The 18998-nt window shown below is 37.2% G+C and overlaps 1 protein-coding gene across 1 annotated transcript in view; it reads left to right on the top strand.

Annotated features, from left to right (window-relative positions):
- The window catches only part of PREP (prolyl endopeptidase), an 89648-nt gene that overhangs the window by 11127 nt on the left and 59523 nt on the right, over window positions 1-18998 (top strand). Inside the window, exons 5-7 of the mRNA XM_058835066.1 lie at window positions 1227-1436; window positions 2638-2759; window positions 12198-12303. Coding sequence (XP_058691049.1) covers window positions 1227-1436; window positions 2638-2759; window positions 12198-12303 — 438 coding nt within the window. The remainder of the gene's footprint in view (window positions 1-1226; window positions 1437-2637; window positions 2760-12197; window positions 12304-18998) is intronic.

Raw genomic sequence — 18998 nt, 5'->3', positions numbered from 1 at the left:
GTTGTGTGACATCACATTGTGTTTACTCCTGAGGACAGCTAGACGGAATTGTGTTCTGAATCAGAATGGCCACTCTTATGTTCTTATGGGAGAGGATATATTGGTGTGGCACAGTGGTGCCTCTCAAAACTATCATGTCTGTGAAATGCAGCGTTTTCTTAGATTGTTTTTTGGTTGTTGCTTTCAGGTCTGTACAGGCCTATGATAATTCAGTCTCTTCACCTGACTTAATTTGCAAGCATGAATTTGATCTTTATCAACTACAATGGAAGCTCTTCATTCCTTAGTGTTTGGATAAAGTGAAATATATACCACAGGTTATGGATTATAACTATGAAGCAGGCAGCACAGTGCCTGTGGAATAGCAGGCCACATAACTTTCTCAGTCTCACCTGAGAAAGTGGCCTGAGAACTCACAAGGAGGAATTAAAACAATCCTCAGAGATAGAGAACAGCCTTGCAGGTGCTGTTTGTCTGTTCCTTGTTTTCTTGCAAGAGAAGGTCAAGGGGTGGTGTACCCCACTGACCAATGATGGTGATGTGTTAGTTTACTAACCAATAAGAGTTGTACTTTTTTGTACTTTCACATATCGGTCTATAAAAGAAGATCTGAAGTAATAAACCTTAAGAGAGAAAGAACTCTCCTGTTCAATTCACAGGAGAGTCTGTGTCAGCCATTCCCAATAGAGCGACAACAGGTCTTAGCTGAGAGTACTGGTAGTTAACCATTTGCGTGCTAGTGGCAAAGTTTTCCAGTGACTTCGGTTTTCAGGGTTTTAAAGGGACTAATTTTCAGTGACTCAATTTTTTAAGTGATATTTACACTATTTCAGGACACATAGCTTGCTTCTCTCTTAGCTTCTTTGGTACTGTTTCTCTCTTAAAATTTTGCTTAAGTTCTTTACCAGTGTTCATTTTCATTTTCTAGCTCTTCCTGCCAAGCTCAGGGCGGTAGAAGAAATACAATTCAAACCATAATTCAGATGTTTGGCATAAGCTGTGTTACTGAACATGGATGCACTTACTGAGTATCAGCATCTAAACTTGGATCTGTGAATGAATTGAGAAGTCACAGAGACTGGAAAAGTGCTGTGAATCCCAAGTGGTAGCAGATGTAGTGTCTTGCACTGTTTTTTAGAAAATAAACCTTATCTTAGTGTTTGGTGAACATTTCCTTTAACTAGTATCTCAATTTGATCTCTCTTCATTTGTTTCTGATTTCTTAGGTTATGCATTCAGTGAAGATGGTGAATATTTTGCATATGGCCTGAGTTCTAGTGGCTCTGATTGGATTACTATCAAGTTTATGAAAGTAGAAGGTCCTGAGGATCTCCCAGATACACTGGAGAGAGTTAAATTCAGTTGCATGGCATGGACCCATGATGGAAAAGGCATGTTCTATAACTGCTACCCAGAACAAGATGGGAAAAGTGATGGTAGGTATGACCATTCTAATTGCATGCTATGTGGAAGCAAAATCACTTTTGCAGTGAGTTGGAGCAACAAATAATTAGCTCTACAAATATATATTGAAATAAGTAGCTGTATTGATTGTGCAACTATAGATCAAATTATGTCTTGTGTGGCCAAATCCTATGTTCAGTTAGTGGGAGTTAGTTCTTGTCTGCCTGCCCTTCTTTTTCTCATAAAAGTTTGATGCTCCTTTTCTTTTTCTCTGGGATGATTTACTTAGGTTCCATATTGTTCGTGGTACTGGCTAGAATTTCATGTCTGGTGGCAGCTTACTTCGATCTTTCCCCTTACGCATTTGTGTGGGCATAGATAAACTGCTCTTGGAGATGGACCTCATGAATAGCAATGTGAGGCATAAAGTTTTTGTTGTTCAACCAGATTAATTCATGTGTGGTTCACAGCAAAGCAAAACAAAATGTTTATGCTAGCAAAATTCAAGGAGCACCACACAAAGTGGAAAGACTTGCAGAGGAATATCACTGGGGAAGGAATTTAGCCGCTTTTTTTACAAAGCAGAGCTACTGAAAAATTTCTTCTGGAGATGTGCTCTTTGTTAAACTGGAGAGAGCCTGAATTTTGCCTCTGTATTTGCTTTTGAAGCCTATAATTTTGCCAGACTTTGTAAGATAGATACTAACCTTGGAAAATATTGCAAGAATGATTTATTTTTTTTTAAATTAATCAAGTGGCACCTCATGCAGTGCTTTAAAATACATCACTTTTATATTTTCAGCAAATGCAAGTATGAAGGTTTCTAGAAATGTTAATTAGCAGTAAATCTCCCCTTAGTTGCTCTGGGTGAAATAGAAATAAAAGTGTCAATAGAGGGTGGCAGGGATTCTTGGTTTTTTTTCGCTTCGCTTGCTCTTATTTCTAAAAAGCAAAGCTTGAAACGATAAACCTTCAAATTTCGAGAAGGTATTATCAACAATAAAAGGAAAGGGTTCCTGTTTAAACAGGTTTCCAGCATGAAGTTTTGTCTTGTTTTGTAGGATGGTGTTTGTTTGGAGGGGAATGGTTGTTACTTGGAACCATTTCAGAAGAGAAGTTCTCTCCTCTGAATTTCTCTTTTATATACAAAGGGATACAGAAGTTTCTAAGGGTTCCATATGATTGTTGCATTTCTTTGAGAACTTGCTGGTTTAAATATCTGCATTTCACTAGGCACTGAGACCTCCACTAATCTTCATCAAAAGCTGCATTATCACGTATTAGGAACTAACCAGTCAGAAGATATCCTATGTGCTGAATTTCCTGATGAACCAAAATGGATGGGTGGAGCTGAGGTATGGTAAACATCCTGCACCATATCACTGTAATGATCTGTGTTTTAGATTCTAACAACTAATAGTAGATATTAATTTTAAAACATGTTGTTAAAAGAACACTTTTTATTAGTGTAGAGTTGACAATTGAACTAAGAATCATTGATTAAGAATTTCTGAAAATAAGACTGCCTAATTTGCTTTAAATCACTCCTCCAGCCTGCAAAGACACAATCAAAAGCTCTTTTTCACTGAGATCATTCTGCCTGATGCACATTCCAAGACAGAGAACATCATTTGATGGATAATGTGTCACTGTTCTTGTTTCTTCTTGGTCAGTGTTTAGCCCCAGCTTCTAATTCCTGTGCAAAAACCTTATTCTAATAGTCAGCATGTCTGGATATTCCCTGCCACGTATTTATTTGGTTATATTTAATTTTGCAATGTCTTCCCTGAAAAATAAATATATTTGTTCTTCTTAATTGAGGAATGGAAATATACAGGTCAAAATATGTTAATACTGTGTGTGTAATTGGAGAACTCTTAAGTTTCCCTACAACAAGTTTTATCAGCACACATATGGTACAGACTGTGTTATTGGAAATGGAATTAATTTCCTAAGTTCATTTTGTTGAACTACTACTATATAGTGCAAAGTCCCAGTAAACCTAATTAATGTGTTTTATTCCCCATATTAAATTTAGTGATGTGCAGTTGAGTGCACTGTTTTGAAGTGATGGTCATTCAATTTATCAGGGAACTGACATTTTTCTTGTGGATGAATACTTCTAATACTCTGTACTCTCCTGCCTCCGATGTTTGATAAGACATTTTGTTTCTATAGGCTCTATTTTGTCCGACACTTTTGAAGAATATTAAGTGTTTTTAGCCTGGTTTGGAGTACTCAGTTCCTACATACTTTTCTCTGTGACAACCTCTTTTGAAAAATGTGGTCATCAGTTTGTGTCACTTTCCAACACATTAACCCATGAAAATGTTAGGGGTGTCTTTACTGTAGGCTGCCAGAAAACAAAGAGTCTTTCAAAGAATTTGAACAGTGGGATTTAAAATGAGACAGTAAGTGAGAATATGAAGAGCTTCCCAGTAAAGTGATGTCACTGTGCTTTCTCTAACAAATCAGACTTAATCTGTAGGTTCTGCAAATAACCACAATCTCATGTATTCATGAAACATTTTTTAGCAACTGGCCTGAATATCAATGTAAGCTTGCAAATGGGACTTGGGTTTTTTTTAACGGTTCAAAAACCAGTCAGTTTGGGTTTAAGTGGCAATCAGATGGAATTTGGACATTGTTATGCTTTTTTTTTCCCTAGTTCCATAAATAAAGGGGTTTTTTTTTGGTGACAAATGTCCTGTAATGATGTATCCCCTGATTCACATTAGTGATGCTTATTAGTAGTAGTAGTAGTATTAGTATTCCTTTCCAGTATCATGTGCTAAACTACACATGTTGTGAAGGCAAATTCATTTTTCATGTTGCAGTCTGATTAATTAGACTTTTGCTTTAGAACAGGGGGGTAAAGGAATGTAGCAGAGCTATGAGTTCCGAAACCACTGGTGTTGAACAGCCCCAATACTGTTGTGGAAGTGGGAAGGACAGTGCATAGAGAAACACCTTCCTACTGTGGGATTTTGTTTAATAAACAGATGTTACAGGATGGGTAGGGCTGCTTATGTTGGTTTTCATGACCTCTAGCAGACATAAACTTCCAGAGATGTTGGTATTTAGGAAGAAAGGCTATTTTAGGGAGGAGTGGAAATGCAGTGATCCACCTCTGCATATAATAATTATCTTTTCTAAGTGAGAATACTTTAAAAGGGTTGGTATTCTGAGGTTGTGCTGTGAGCTCCAGCTGTAACACGTCTCTGTTGTAGTGATACTGATTAAAAAATGGTTTTTAATGGTCAGGAGAAAAATATTCTGCAATTAAAAAAACCCAAAACAACAAAACCCAAACCAAAACAGTGCAATTGCAAAACGTGGTTTCATCCTTGTGCAATGGGTAAAAGTCTTCTTTTCAGCTTATTCCAACAAGTTTTCTGTTCAGTTTTTCTAAGTGTTTGAGAAAGCAGAAGACCACAAAGTAATGGAGGAAAAATTAAAATACCATTAGTCAAAATCAAATTATATGCCTGTTTGGTGCTGTCCTGAATATACTTCCTTGGTGCTAAGCTGCTGCTATAGATCTTAAAATACAACTTTGCACAGCTCAACATGTTATAAAATGCATGCTTTCTTCCATGCGTTCCTGTCAGATAAATTTAAAAATGTTTTAATTTCACAGCTTTGCTAGTCCCACTAGTTAGAAACATTGTTTTACCCAAGCTTCAGTGAAAACAGTTGAATTATGGTGTGGGTTTTCTAGTCTTAAGTACCAAACGTTTCTGTACGGTGGGGGGAGAGTTGAACTTTCATACCTAGGTTTGAACAGAATTTGCAGATCTTGCAACCAAGGTCAAAGAAGACAAATACCTCACTTGCAAGTGAAAAGCACCTGACAAGGAGATCCTTCAGAGACTGCAAAATTAATAATGTTGCCATGATGCTTCATAAAAAATAACTTCAGGTGCACTGTAGGGAGTCAGAGTGGTTTGTATTCTCAAGATCTCGATGATCAGAAACCAGGTCATTCATAAGGACAAAAGAGCATTGTATAAAATTTTGTCAGCTTAATGTATTTACAAGACAATATGCAAGCAAATAGCTCCATGGTTCTTTTCCTTATTATACATTCAACATCAACCCTAAGTATGCTTGATTTAAATAAAATCTGTGGTGCTGAAAATGCTGTTGGCAGAGAAATATAGATGTATTTCCAGCTCTTCACTTGAATGGATTGTTTGTGAGGAAAAATATTGTTTATTGTTAGTCAGATATGTAAGTTTTGAAAAAGAGGCTATCAAATCTTTTAATTAGTCTAGAAAAAGCATATGCATTTCTGGTACAGATTCTAGAATGGTGGGAGAGTTGTGATGAGCAGGGATAGAATTTAATTAAATAACAGCCCGGCAGAGGGCACTCTGGTATGGAGATTTTTAAAACCTTGGCAATGTCATACGTACTCTGGGAAAACAGGGGCTTCCCATGCTTCTCTGTTGAAGTAGCATTTTCTTGCTTCTTCTCCAGACTGAATAAGCATATCTCTCTTTCACAGACGGACTGTTATTCTCAAAGTTAAACAATAAGTTATATAACAGTCTTTCACAGTTGGTAGTGCAAGAAGTCCCTGTGGTACCACACCAGGAAAGTAAACAGAACAGAAAGGAGTGGGTGAGGAGAACCCTCCTATCCCAGTTCTGCCAGCAGTAAAATAAGAACAATTTTTCATGTTTTTTAACAATCACTGTGCACTGCCTTCTGAATTGACAATTTTTATTTTTTTTTTTAATTCTTAATTTTATATTTAGAGCTGTCAGTTAATGGTTCTAAATGGGGTTTAGAACCATTCTATCAATGGTTCTAAACCGGGGGGGGTGATTTTGCATGTGAAATTCAGAGCACAGAGAAGTAGGCTGTGCCAGATGTGTGCTGGCTATAGTGTTTTCACTGCAGCAGTGCAGAAGCATCCACAAGGGAAAAGTGAGCAGCATGGAGGGGAAGGGCTGAAAACATTGTCATTTTGCTCAAGTGAGACACACACTGCTGGGTAAAACAGGGCTGTGGGAATTTTTCTAAAGCCTTACACTGTCTAAGTCAAGGATGAATCTTGAATAGAAGTCTAGTATTAATATCTTCCTGCAGCTCTGGCAGTAGGCCCAGAGAATTTTACTCTCTTAAGAAAGAGGCAGGTAATCATGGCTGCACATGGCACTATGGGAGCTGATAATCTCTTACATAGCCAGGTTCCAGGTGCTTTGGTGCTTTCCTTGCTCAAAATCAAGCTGAAAGCCACAGTAAAAAATGTATGTGATGTTTGTCACCCCAGAAAGCTACTGATTTTATTCTGTGCTAGACTTAGGAAAGAGAATGCATGTAAATATGTGTGTACGTATTGCTGTGTTCCTCTTTAGAGCAAGGCTGCCTGGGGTTCTGTTGGAATTGTAATAGTCATAAGCACAATGTTCTAGGGTCAAAATCCCTTTTCTCTGGCTTTGGTAGGCTCTCTCAATCCCAAAGTTATCAGAGGCTCAAAAGGATATGGTCAGAATAGAAGTGCTCTTTATCTCAGCACATTGTATCTAAAATCCAAGAATAAAAACCCAGCTGGAATAAGGGATTTGAATGAATGCCCAGAGCAAGTTTTCTAACCTGGTGAGTGGGTGGATAGAGCACATCAGAATGTTGTTTGCATATAACTGTGTCCACATCCTGCATAAAGTGTGTCAGGCCTGCACCTCAGAATGTAGGAAGGGGATTATATTTGACCTCATCCTGAAATTACGCATTCCTGTGATCACCCATCATTAGGGCTTCTGAAATCTGATTGATTCTGAAACCAGTACTCTGCAAACAGAAAACAAAACAACACCTTTGTAGCCTGAGAGCAGCAGCTTCAGGTGGCTTGCATTGTGCAGACAGAAAGCTCCCAAGAGGTTGCTTTGTGAGAGGGAGTTCGTGCCCCAATCCTCAACATCTCAAAATACTGTGAGAACATAAAATGTGATAGGAGCTATTTGCAAGCTTCAGTGACTTTCTGGCACCACTGCAATGATAATATCACAATGTAGCTATCGGTTTCCTTTATTAAAAAGACAACAAACCAGTACCACACCCCACAACCCCCACAAAAATCCACAACCCTTTACAAAAGGGTTTCCTATTCTAGGAAAGAAAATAGCTTTGATTTTTCTAATAAAAAGTGAGATAATAAAAATAGAATTTGAAAGGCTAGGAGACAACTGTGGGGGTTCTTTGTCATCATGCAGGCAGATCTTTGCAGCACTGGCGCATGTGCACATCTGTGATAGTAGAACACACAGTGTAATTGCTCTTTACTTGCCAAATGTTTCAGCAAATTTTACAGTAATTTTTTTTTTCTCTCTAGAACCCACATGCTTTGTGGGTTTTTGTTCTTAATATTTTCCTTTGTTCATCTGATCAAAGCTTAAAAATACTCATAAACAACAAAAGAGGTAATTTCTACAGCAAGTGAAAGGTTTCTTGCATGTAAATTCTTCTTAGTGGGGTCATATCCAGGGTCAGTGGTGTTACGTAAAAGTCTGTGCAGAATATATCTAAAGTTAAGGAAGTAATTGCTGTCATGAATCCATTTTACTGTGGTGACTGGGTACATTCCTAAATAAGTATTTTTTTTAAAAAATATATTCAGTTACTCTGTGTGGTTTTAAGCTGTTACATCCATAGCATATAGTGAAAATTGTAGCTGTGAAAATCCAGCTTATTGATGCAATGAGTTTTTAGTTCCTAGTTCTTAATTCCATGTGTTGCATGGTTGCATCTTTATTGCCACACATCTTTCTTTTTCTGGATGATCTGATCTTTCATGGCTGGATACGTTACAGTTAGTAATTTGACCTTTTAGCTCTGTTGGAAAGCTTTGATTCTGTCTGTGATTTTTGTGAACTTTAATTTTTATTTCTTTTTCTTTTTTTTGTATGTGATTCATTTGCTGTGCTTCATTGGAAATGCATTAGATAGCAATGACAATTGCTCAGTTTCATATGCAAAGGGTACCAGTGCATGAAGAGCAGTAGTTTGTGAAATAACTGCAGATGCAAATCAGATTGTAGATTACCAGAATGTTAATGCCTGCAGTTAAGGAGAGAGTTTATCTTTTTCTCAACACAGGCATAGGATCTAATAACTGAATTTTATTTATTTTATTTTTAGTACCTTGTTACACAGAAACAAATCATGCAGTTATTAGGTTTTTTCCACCTTGATTATAAAAAAGGGCAAAGGTAGTAAAACTTTTGCACTTATTATCTATAAAGGAATGAAGTGTATAAGGCAATAATAATTGCCTTAATAGAATACAATGTAATCTAAGGGCCCCTACTTGTGAATTAAATATAGAGAGCTCTTCTGTATCCTCAGTCCAGCAGTGGTGACTGTCCAGGTAACATCCACAGAACTTGCATTAATATTTACTGTTGGCATGCACATGACTTGAAAGTAGGGCACTCTAATATCTCTCATATTGACATTTTAGTTGAGCGATACATAAAACCAGGAAGTCTAAAAACCCAACAGCTTTCTTGTGTTCATTCTTTTTTGTCATTGTTTGTTCAATTATGTATGAATTTTTGGTCTGAAATCTGCTGCTGCTGCTGCTAGACAAAATATTTCATTTTGTTTTTTCTGTGGATCCTCATAAGCCTTTTGCAGTTCCTTATATGGCTTGTATAATGAATTGTATTTACAGTAAAGTTACGGGTAAACCGCTTCTTCTCTTAAAGTTTGTCTTAGCAGTGATTTCTGTTCATCAAAATGGAGAGAACAGGTAACACTGAGGCAAAATTGCTAGGCAAAAAAAACAACCCAGAGAAAACACTCCACTATAAACCAAAATGGTACCATAAAGGAGGATTTGAAGGTTTTGATGCTTGACAGCCTAGATAAAATATTAGTTGGGACTACAGCTATCTTAGTGATACTGTTGTGTATGTTTGTAAAGTGTAATGTTGGTCACAAGAAATATTTAAGAAATAGTAGATCTAACAAACTCAAAATTGCCAACTGACTGAATGACAGTAATAATGAAACTAAAACCTACATACCAACATCAGCTCTTTGAAATAATCCTTCCTTTACTAGTCCTGAGTTAGAGATTACTGTGTTTATGCCAGTAAAATCATTGTTATGCTGAAGGTTTTTAAAAGCTCCAGTTGAAAGGCTACAGGATTGCTTCTGTCCTGTTCTGACAGATACTAAATGTTGTTTTAAGAAGTGCAATTGCTTTATAGCCTGCTTACCTGTTATTTGAAATGATGGTAATTATTTTAATGAGAGAAATGTGCATTGACTGGCATTCCAGATCTCTCTCAGAAATGCTTGAGATACGTTTCCTTTTCATCTTAAATGTGGGAAACCAGGTCTGATTTTGCAGCTGTCCCCCTTATGCTGAACCATAAATGCATTCTGATATTGAGTGAGGAACTAGTAGGAAATTTCAGTTCATAAATTTGTGAGCCAAGAGCAGGAATTGCAGCTCAACTCATGAAGATGATGTAGCAGTGTAAGAGTAATTCAAATGATAGTTGATAAGTCCTATTTCCTTTTGCCATGCTGAAAACCTGACCCTTGCCTGTTTACAGTGTAGGGTCAGTGGCATTTGGGCTGTGATTACACATTCTTCAGTGCTTCAGTCTGAGCTGCCTTGAGCAATCTCTGCCCCTGTTATTCATGTTTCCAGCTGTTTGGTACTGTGTGTTAGCTTGGCCATTTGTGCAACTGAGCAGTGAACTGATTGAGATACTAATCTGGCAGAGGGGCTTCTTCTATTCTTCTTTTTTAATTGTGGATTGTTTTTTTTTTTCTTTCCCCTTCCCCTCCTGGATTCTTTGTTTTGTTTGTTTGGGTGTTTTGTTTCCTCTGGATTCTTTCTTCTTTTCTGTTTATTGGAGATTTAAATTTTTGGGTTTTATTTTAACATGCAGTTTTTTCAGTTGGATCAGTTCCCTGAACTGGTTTACTTAACAAATGGTGGATGCTAGTACTGGCACAACATGGGCAATGAACTTGCATGGACACGAGCAACTACAGCCATAGGAAGAGCTAAGGACTGCATAAGCTGATGCTGCTGCCAAGATTGCTCATCAGACTGTAACTTTGCAATATGGATGTCTAAATCTGCAGTATAGTACTGAACATTTTGGTATGCTGCAGTCAACCATCCTGTCCTGTTTCTGTCAAATTCTTTTGGGTTGTAGAACTCACTGGTATAAGAATAGTTTTAGTGATAGAGACACGTAATTGGTATCCCACCAGCAAGATGCTTTGGGAATTCTTACTTCAAATTAAACATAAACTGCTATCAACTCTTTAACTAGTCCAGCTGGGTATATGGAAGGAAAAATTAGATGTACTCAGTTTTGCTGTCATCAGAGATTCTGAATTGCCCTTGCAACAACATCAGAAATTTGCAAATCTCTGTTCTTTCTTGGCTGAAGTTATTAATCCTCTCTTAACAGTTTTATTCAGAGAATCAAAGAATAAATTTATGTGGGTTCTGACTGTGACTGAAAGAGTTTTTGTGTGTCATACTCTTGAGTTTAACTGAAATCAGTATTTTTATATGCAACTTAAAATTATTTGTTAAGTTTTTTCAGTATGTGAGGAAGTGAAGGGAACTGGGTGGATTTCACAAGTATGGACAGATGTTTAAGCAGCATATTGCAATCATTTTCTTAATTAAAATTTACACCTGCAATTATTGCTTGCCTAAAACCACTGAAGATATGTCTTTCAAGAAAGATCACCTAATCTTGATTTCCATTTCTGGATACACTTGGTTCTAGGAAGGAAAAGGCAGAATATCTCAATTTTGCAGGCTGCCCTGTTAAAGATGTCTTTGCTGTTTCATATAATGGAATGTTTTTTGGCTACAGTAGGAATCTTATGTGTTCTTTTCTATTTATCTTGTAAGCTTTCAGCTGTATGGACTTTTTTTGTGGTATAATTTGCTCTTAACAAAATGCTTGTAAAATATGATTTGGAAACACTCATTTGGGGATTGTTTTTATTTCAAGGAGTGTTTGGTTGGGGTTTTTTTTGTTACCTTTCATACACTGAAATTTGTTTCTGTTCTACTAGGTCTCTTTCTTATGTCTTTAAAATTGTGGATCTGTTGGAATAGGCGTATAATTGGAACCCAGTTCTTCTGAAATTTATTTTGCACAGCTCACTCTACAGATATTTTGCATAACGAATGTTGCAAATACAAACTGAAATATATGTAAGAAGTAATATCATTATAAGAATTGTTTTGAAGCTGTGTATAGTACCAAGTGGAAGATTTCGAGAACACAGATTCGTATTCTGTGACTAGAGGTTTAAATTTCCATTAGATATGGTCATATAAGAATGTGGACACTAAACAGCCCTTCTCTATCAGCTCTGTTAATAAAACATCAAAATTTAGTAATTTTGGAATATGCTCATAACAGCTCAGTCAGGAGAGGGAGACTTTTTGAGTTGATGACTTCTTGTTACTTTTTGCCTTTCCTTGTTGGACTTGCACTTTCAAAAGCTTTGTTAAGACATGTGGGGTGTTTGCAAAGCCTGAGTAGCAAGAAGGATTGATTGATAACCTTCTGTACTAGCAGACACCATTTCAGAAATTCTGTTGTGTGTGTACATGCATGTGCAAAAGCGAATCAAGAAGCTTCATCAGATCATTTATAATGTGGTTGTAGCTTGTAATGATTGTTTAACAGTAGCACTAGATTTTTCTGTATGTGTGAACTCACTTTTCAAGTTGGCCTTCTTTTTTCCAGGGGGTGAATTGTCTTTAATTTTCCTGTAACTTCTTACAGGTGTCGGATGATGGTCGATATGTCTTGCTGTCTGTCAGAGAAGGCTGTGATCCGGTGAACAGACTGTGGTACTGTGATCTACAGAAAGAGTCTCAGGGTATAACAGGTATGTGTTGTTCTGTAAGTTTTCTTCCTTTTAAGATGATATGAGATTTGAAATACCTTATGTTTGATGAAAAAATATATATAACACATATATATTCAAAAACATGTATTGCTTAATCACCTTAATGCAGAAATTAGATAAAATAAGCACTCCTACCATTCCATTTTCTGTTAAGCATCAGTAGAGGGAAAACTCCATTCTTCATTCTGTAGTAAAAGGTCACAAGGAAAAGTTGGTATAGTACAAGCAGCTGTACCAGTGTATGTTCCATTTCATTCTACCCCAGTAATAAATATGTTTAAACTTTTTTTTGTATTTTAAAAATTTCACATATCTCCCTTCAAATGGTGATAGTACTTTTTTTCAAAAAGTGGCTTATAGGTAACAGTTTTTTTTCTATGTATGGTGCTAGGAAATAAAAATCCTCCAGTGTTATTTGGTAGCACCATTGATACTACAGTAGAAGTATCAACTCATATTTCAAATGCGCTTTCATGAAGTGCTCCTTCCTTCCCTTCTAGTTGGAGTAGCCTTTGGCTTTTGTGCATTAGGCTTTGTAGCCGCAGTGGTACAAGCCAAAAGTATGGCACTTTACACCCTATGGCTGTTGTTAATGGTTGACATAGGTAGCTGGTTTACTGATTGGTGGTTTTGTATTTCCAGAGTGTTGGATTATTGAAAGGTATTTCTTAATATGTGTTTTGCATAGAACACTACTTAGCTTTTTTGATTCTTTCAGCTTCTCTCTGGAAACTTCAGAAACAGAATAAATATTTCTGTAGCTCTTTGTTGAACACTGGATCTCAAGGAGCTTGTTCTGTTGTTTATTGGAATATTTCAGGCTAAGGAGGGGACACTACTACTGACTTGTCTACAACCAAACTTCAGCCAAGGCTGCCAGCAACTTCCAAATGCGCAGCCAATTCTTTGTTGTTTGTACATACCGGATCAGCCAAGGCATCATTCTTTCTTTGGCTCTGTGATCACCTTGGGATGTTATCATCAAGGCACTGTAGAATTCTAGATTGCTTGAGCCCTAGATTACATCGTCCTTCCACAGAGAAGACATCACAGTGGCTAGAATTTTCACTGTAAGGATGACCAGTGAACATGAGTCTTCTTCCAGTTGTCTGAAGAAGGCATCATCTACTTCTTCCTAATTAGGAAGTCCAAAGCATGTACTACTACATGTAGTACACTACTACTACTACATGCTCATAGCTCATAGCAGTATATATACCACTACAGTAGTACCCATGCTGGTCTGCCTGTTGGTCTTAACCTGTGAGCTATTGACCATCTCCTGAACTGTCCCAAGGCAGAACTCCACAAATTCCAGCCGTTCTTTCACATAAAAGACAACTCACCTCTTCTCCTTGCCAGCCTGTCCTTACTAAACAGCCTTTATCTCTCCATGGTAGCACAGCAGTCCTGTGAGCTATCCCACCATGTCTCCATTATCCCAGTGAGGTCATAGTCCAGAAACTGCACACAGACTTCTAACTCCTCCTCTTTGTTCCCACGTTGTATGCATCAGTGTAGAGGCAGTTCAGGCAGGCACCCAAGTGTGCTGATTCCTCAGTACAGGTTTGAGAGCTTTCTCCATGAGGCTGTTCTGCAGGCACTTCCTTCTTTACATGCCTATGCTTGGAGAGAATACAATTCAGCTCTGTTTTGTGGACTGCTGTGTCTCTTTCATTGTTACCACTCAGGCCCTTGGCTTGCCTTTCACATCTTCCTTACTTGTTCAGGAATCACTTTCTCCTGTTTTTTTTCTGGTTTAAAGCTCTTCTTACTGGATTGTCTAACCTGCAAGGATCCTTTTGCCTTGCTTAATCCAGTAGACAGCAGTGCAGCAGTAGTACAGAATGGGGTAACCTAGAATTGCTGCTGGATCATTGGTTTTTCACTCGGATGTGTATGGATGAATGTCTCCTGTTCCTTATTTGTGGCCTGCTTTCTATGGAAATAATATGGAGATGCTTAATCCCACTTTGCTTTTTGAACATTGGTTTCCAAATGCAATCAATGGTAATGGAAAAGCAGGAATCCCAGTGGCCCAGCTCTCACAAGAATGTGTAGGAGGTCAGTTGGCCAGGCAGAGGTGAGAACATAAGTTTGTGGCATAAATTTAATCTTGTTATACCTTGAAGACTCACTCAAATGAGCACCCTTATGGATACCCGAGATGTGGAGAAGGCTTCAGAAGTTTTTGTCATCTTAAACTTAAGCCACTTTCAGTCAAAGTTCTCTCCCCTGTGGATTATCCAAGATATGAAAGTCTGTGAAGATTTGTCTTCCAGCTTTGATATTTGTAACTGCTCTCTCCTGTGAATTCTTGCATGACACTCTGTTTATGTGGCATCTTAATATGAATTGAGTTAGAATGTCAAATGACTATACAAACCCATACACCACTAGGTTCCACTGTTTCCAGTATTCAGAGACTTGTGTCTCCTTGTTGCATACAACACTCTGTCTCACTTGTACTCACTTAAGAGGACTTTGAAGATGCACCCTTCCTGTGCATCTGCTTACTTGGATCGTTACGGTATTCAGCAGGGTTTTGTCATCACTGGGAGGTTGTGGTGACCTGAGATGATCAAGTTTCAGAGCCCATCCATGGATTAGAAGGAACAGTTATAAGCAATTACCTTTCTAGAGAGCTCCTTAAACAACCTGTTTTCCATTCTGATTTTTCCCAGAAGTGCCAATTGTAAGTCATAGATAATTCATAGTGTGTTAAATAAGTGTGTTCTCAGACTTGAAATAAAGTCTAACAGCCGTAACTGGGAAAGTGCACTGGAATATCATAGTCAAGTAATATTGGCTGATAAGGAGGTGTATGATTTAAAGGACCTGTAGGGTGGATGAGTGGAGTAATTCTGTTTGGTTTTAAACTTGTAAACACGTTTCCTTGAGTGGGCTATTGGCTGAGTTGGGTATGTGATAACAAGGCTAAGTTGCTGTAACCCACATGTTTATCCAAAAGCTGTTATATCATTGACTGCTTTGAAATCCAAAGTGGATGAGATGAGAAATTAATTTTCTTGCCTTATGCTGTAATGAACGACTCTGCTTGCCAAAAATCTGAATTGCCAAATTCTGTGTTGGAGGTAAAGTGAAAATCACCTCCAGATGTAGATGTGATAAAATTGTGGACTGAATGTACCTGTTTAGACCATTAGCTGAGGCTCCTACTCTCCTGTGCTCCCTCAGGATGATTCAGTCCATGTGAAATACAGGTATCTCTCTGGACAGATTTGGACCCCTGTGCCGACTGGAAAAGATTCCCATGGCTTGTAGCTCACGTGCTTCTAACATTAAAGGGAGAAAAAGAAAAGAGAATTACCACAAAACTGAAAGAAAATTGAAAAAAATAAAGCAGGAACACTTCTTCTGTGGCATCTGAAAAAAAGTACAAACTAGGGGGCAGAGAGAAAATGGCCTGATTAAGACACAGATATTTGTGAAGAAGCTGTCAGAAAAAAAAAAAAAAGAATTAGCAGGACTATTTGAGTGAATATTAGTTATTTCAGAAATTGTACTGACTGGTGAAGAAGGAATGAGGGAAATTGAAAAATGAGAGAAAATGGATGATGGTATTATAGGTAGCCTATATGATCTAGCTGATAACACATCTGATATAGGTGCTACTTTGAAGGACAGAGTGATTTGGCAACTCCAATTTTGTAACCATAAAGAAGAGGTGAAATAACGTTGGATAGGCTCTGATTATTTCAGTCAAAATGCTTTTACATCCTGGAGGTGCTTGCTGAAGACAGAGATGCAGATAAGTCTGAATTTGCAACTGAAAGCTGAAAATGACCATTAAATTCTTAAGTTACTTATTTTACTGATTACTTTACTTAGTTACTTATTTATACTAGTTTTTAACACCATGTTAAGGTGATACTGACTAAACTGCTTCCTGGATTATTGAAACTGGTTGACCAAGGAAAGTTTCTGTCAAGAGACAGGACTATGGTTTTGTAATGAAGAGGAAAAAAGTAATGGAACTAGTAATCAAGGGAAAGGACCGAATAAATGGAATGTACCTCAGAGCTGAAGGGGCACAACTGATATTGCAGTCTTGTAGTAATTTTGTACTGAGGTTATTCTGTCCCCCTTTTTTTTTTTTTTTTCCTCCTTCCATAGTAGACCTCTTACATCTGTGTCCCTTATATCACTTCCAGTGTTTGGACCTGTCCTTTAAAATTCCAGAGGCTAGTTATAGAAATGTCCTTAATACTATGTAATTTCTTTGAGATACATGAGAATTTAAGTCCTGTTTGAGTAGCAGGTCAAGATAAACGCACATGTGTATATTTATGGACTAAAGCCACACTGTGGTTGTAGAAGCTCCTGTACTTAGTGTTCTGACTGTATCATTCTGCAGCAGCATTCTGGCTGTAGCAGCAAAGATGAGTAGGCAGATCTGACTTCCTTTGTCTGGATGGAGCAAAAAAAAGGTTAGGACTTCCCTCAACTATGAAGGGATCACGATAATAAACTATTCCTGTCATAGACATTTTATATGCCAGTTACCTGTTATTAGCTCTTCTTGTACTGAATAGCAATATTGTGGTTTCTAGGTTGAGGCCCTTGGATTCAGTGAAAGCCATGAAGTGATTCGTAGTTTGGATCCCTTTGACACAAAGGGATATATATATGTATATATATATATATCATGTATAGTGATTGTTTTTATATTTTTTTTCTCATTTCACTGAGGACTTAAGAAAAAGATTTTGAAAACTTCATGCAATCTGGCAATATTGCACTGGATATATAGAGCTTGGTATGTGACAGATTTCAGATGATCAAATAAAAATTTAAGTCTGCTCTTTCATGTATACACTTCATTGATATAGTTTTTCATTATTTTCATTTTTGGGACTTGTTTGATTTAGCTGAACTAGCCTACTTCAACATGCAGCTGGACATATAAAATGATATACTTATTAGCTATTTCAAGTCTAGTGTCAAGAAATTTCTCATACTTCTGAATTTATTTGTGTTGTTAAGTCATAGTTTAGAAAGAGTAAATGCTCTGTACTTAAGGGTTGTTAGAATTAAAGTTAGCTAGCTCATTTTTGGGCTTTGTTTCTAACTTACTGTAGGTTAGAAATGCGGCACAATTTTTAAAAAATATTTTTACATATATGTTAGGAGACCTTGGTCAGAATCAGTTCATTTTGTCTGTCTGAGAGACAAAAAAAGGCCTTTTCCCTCAAATAACACAGTAGCTGGCTGAATTATTTTGCTTAAATTTTCAGGATAGAGTGGGGAAGCAAAGTGAAAAGGGGGGGGGATATTCATCTTGGGAAAAGAAAGAAGAAACAGGAGTGCAAAATTAAAAATGTGTGGAAATAAAAAATGCTTAATAGATGTCTGCGTGATAGAACTTGGAACATGGCTGTGAATTCAGGGATGAGTCAGCTCCTGTGGGAATCATCAAGCAACACAATATAGCCCATAACAAGCTTACAGAAGCCTAGATATTTCTTTCCCCAGTAGGTGAAAGGAACGTGTATTCTTCCGTTTTTACTCTTACTTATGTTTTTATGGCAAGAAAATATTTCCTTTTTAAATTTCAAATTAAATTCAGCAGTTTGTGGCTGTTTTGAAAAGATTCATCCAACCAGATAAGCTCATTTAGTCAAAAAAACAAAGCTATAAACCCCTTTTTTGCCTTCTTAAATTGTGAACTTCTTTCATATTTACGCTCAATTACATGCCTATCCCATTTTTGCTGTCTGTCTAGACAAATAAAAAAGTAAATTTGCACCTTTTCAATCCGAGACACTGGGAGGGAAGATCCAGATTGATCCAAAAGAAATAGAACAGAATAATTTTGTTAACAATCTAAAGTAAATTGCTTTGATGAAGAGGAAACCTTTGGTTTAACTTTCTCACAAATTATCTTTTTATGAAACATGGTTTGTCCGATATTTGCCACTTAATTATTGCTTTAGTAATCTTGAGTTAATGCATTTCATTACCTTCCTGCATAGCATGTGTTGTTGCTTCTTTTTGCATATACTGCCTTTAAATAATAAGTGAGGTGATAATGATGTCATCATAGACTCTCTGGAAGAGAGAATGTTATGTTAGTTCTGTTGTACTGAAGGAAGTTGTGCATTTGATTGTTCATTAATTTCTCAGGCTGTGATTCAGTGGATGTTAACTTGCCCTGTGTTGAGTGGAAAATCATCTTAGCCTCTGAATGGAGATCACAGCTAATAAATGAGAGTAGACTATTTCTAAATGTTCAGGAAATTTAAAAGGTTTTAACTTGTCTGTTTCTACATTTGAAAACTGAGGTGTGTAGATAGATCTTCCCCCTTTACTATATGTCATGATATTTTTGTCAACAGCTGTAGATTAATCGAATTTGCAGCGCAGTCTCCTGTGATATTCCTTGTCAGATTGTTTTCCTCAGAAGATAATCTACACAGCAGTGTTTCTGTTTCTTTCCATGAACAGTACATGGAGCGTCTGAGCATCTTTTCTGCCTTCCAGATTCGCGAAAATGTTCTTCATGCTTTCCTTCCCCCTTCACAGGGTTTCTACTGTATACTGACTGGGTCATTTTCCTCCTCAAATGTTCAGGTTGTTTGCTAGGTTTTTAAGCAGGCCATTGTAAGCTACTTGTGCCAAGAATGTTCGTTTTTAGAATAGAAAATCACTGT

Source organism: Poecile atricapillus, chromosome 3 (assembly GCF_030490865.1).
Source record: "Poecile atricapillus isolate bPoeAtr1 chromosome 3, bPoeAtr1.hap1, whole genome shotgun sequence".
Taxonomy (NCBI): domain Eukaryota; kingdom Metazoa; phylum Chordata; class Aves; order Passeriformes; family Paridae; genus Poecile; species Poecile atricapillus.
The sequence above is the reverse complement of the archived record's forward strand: the minus strand, read 5'-3'. Positions and strand labels throughout refer to the sequence as shown.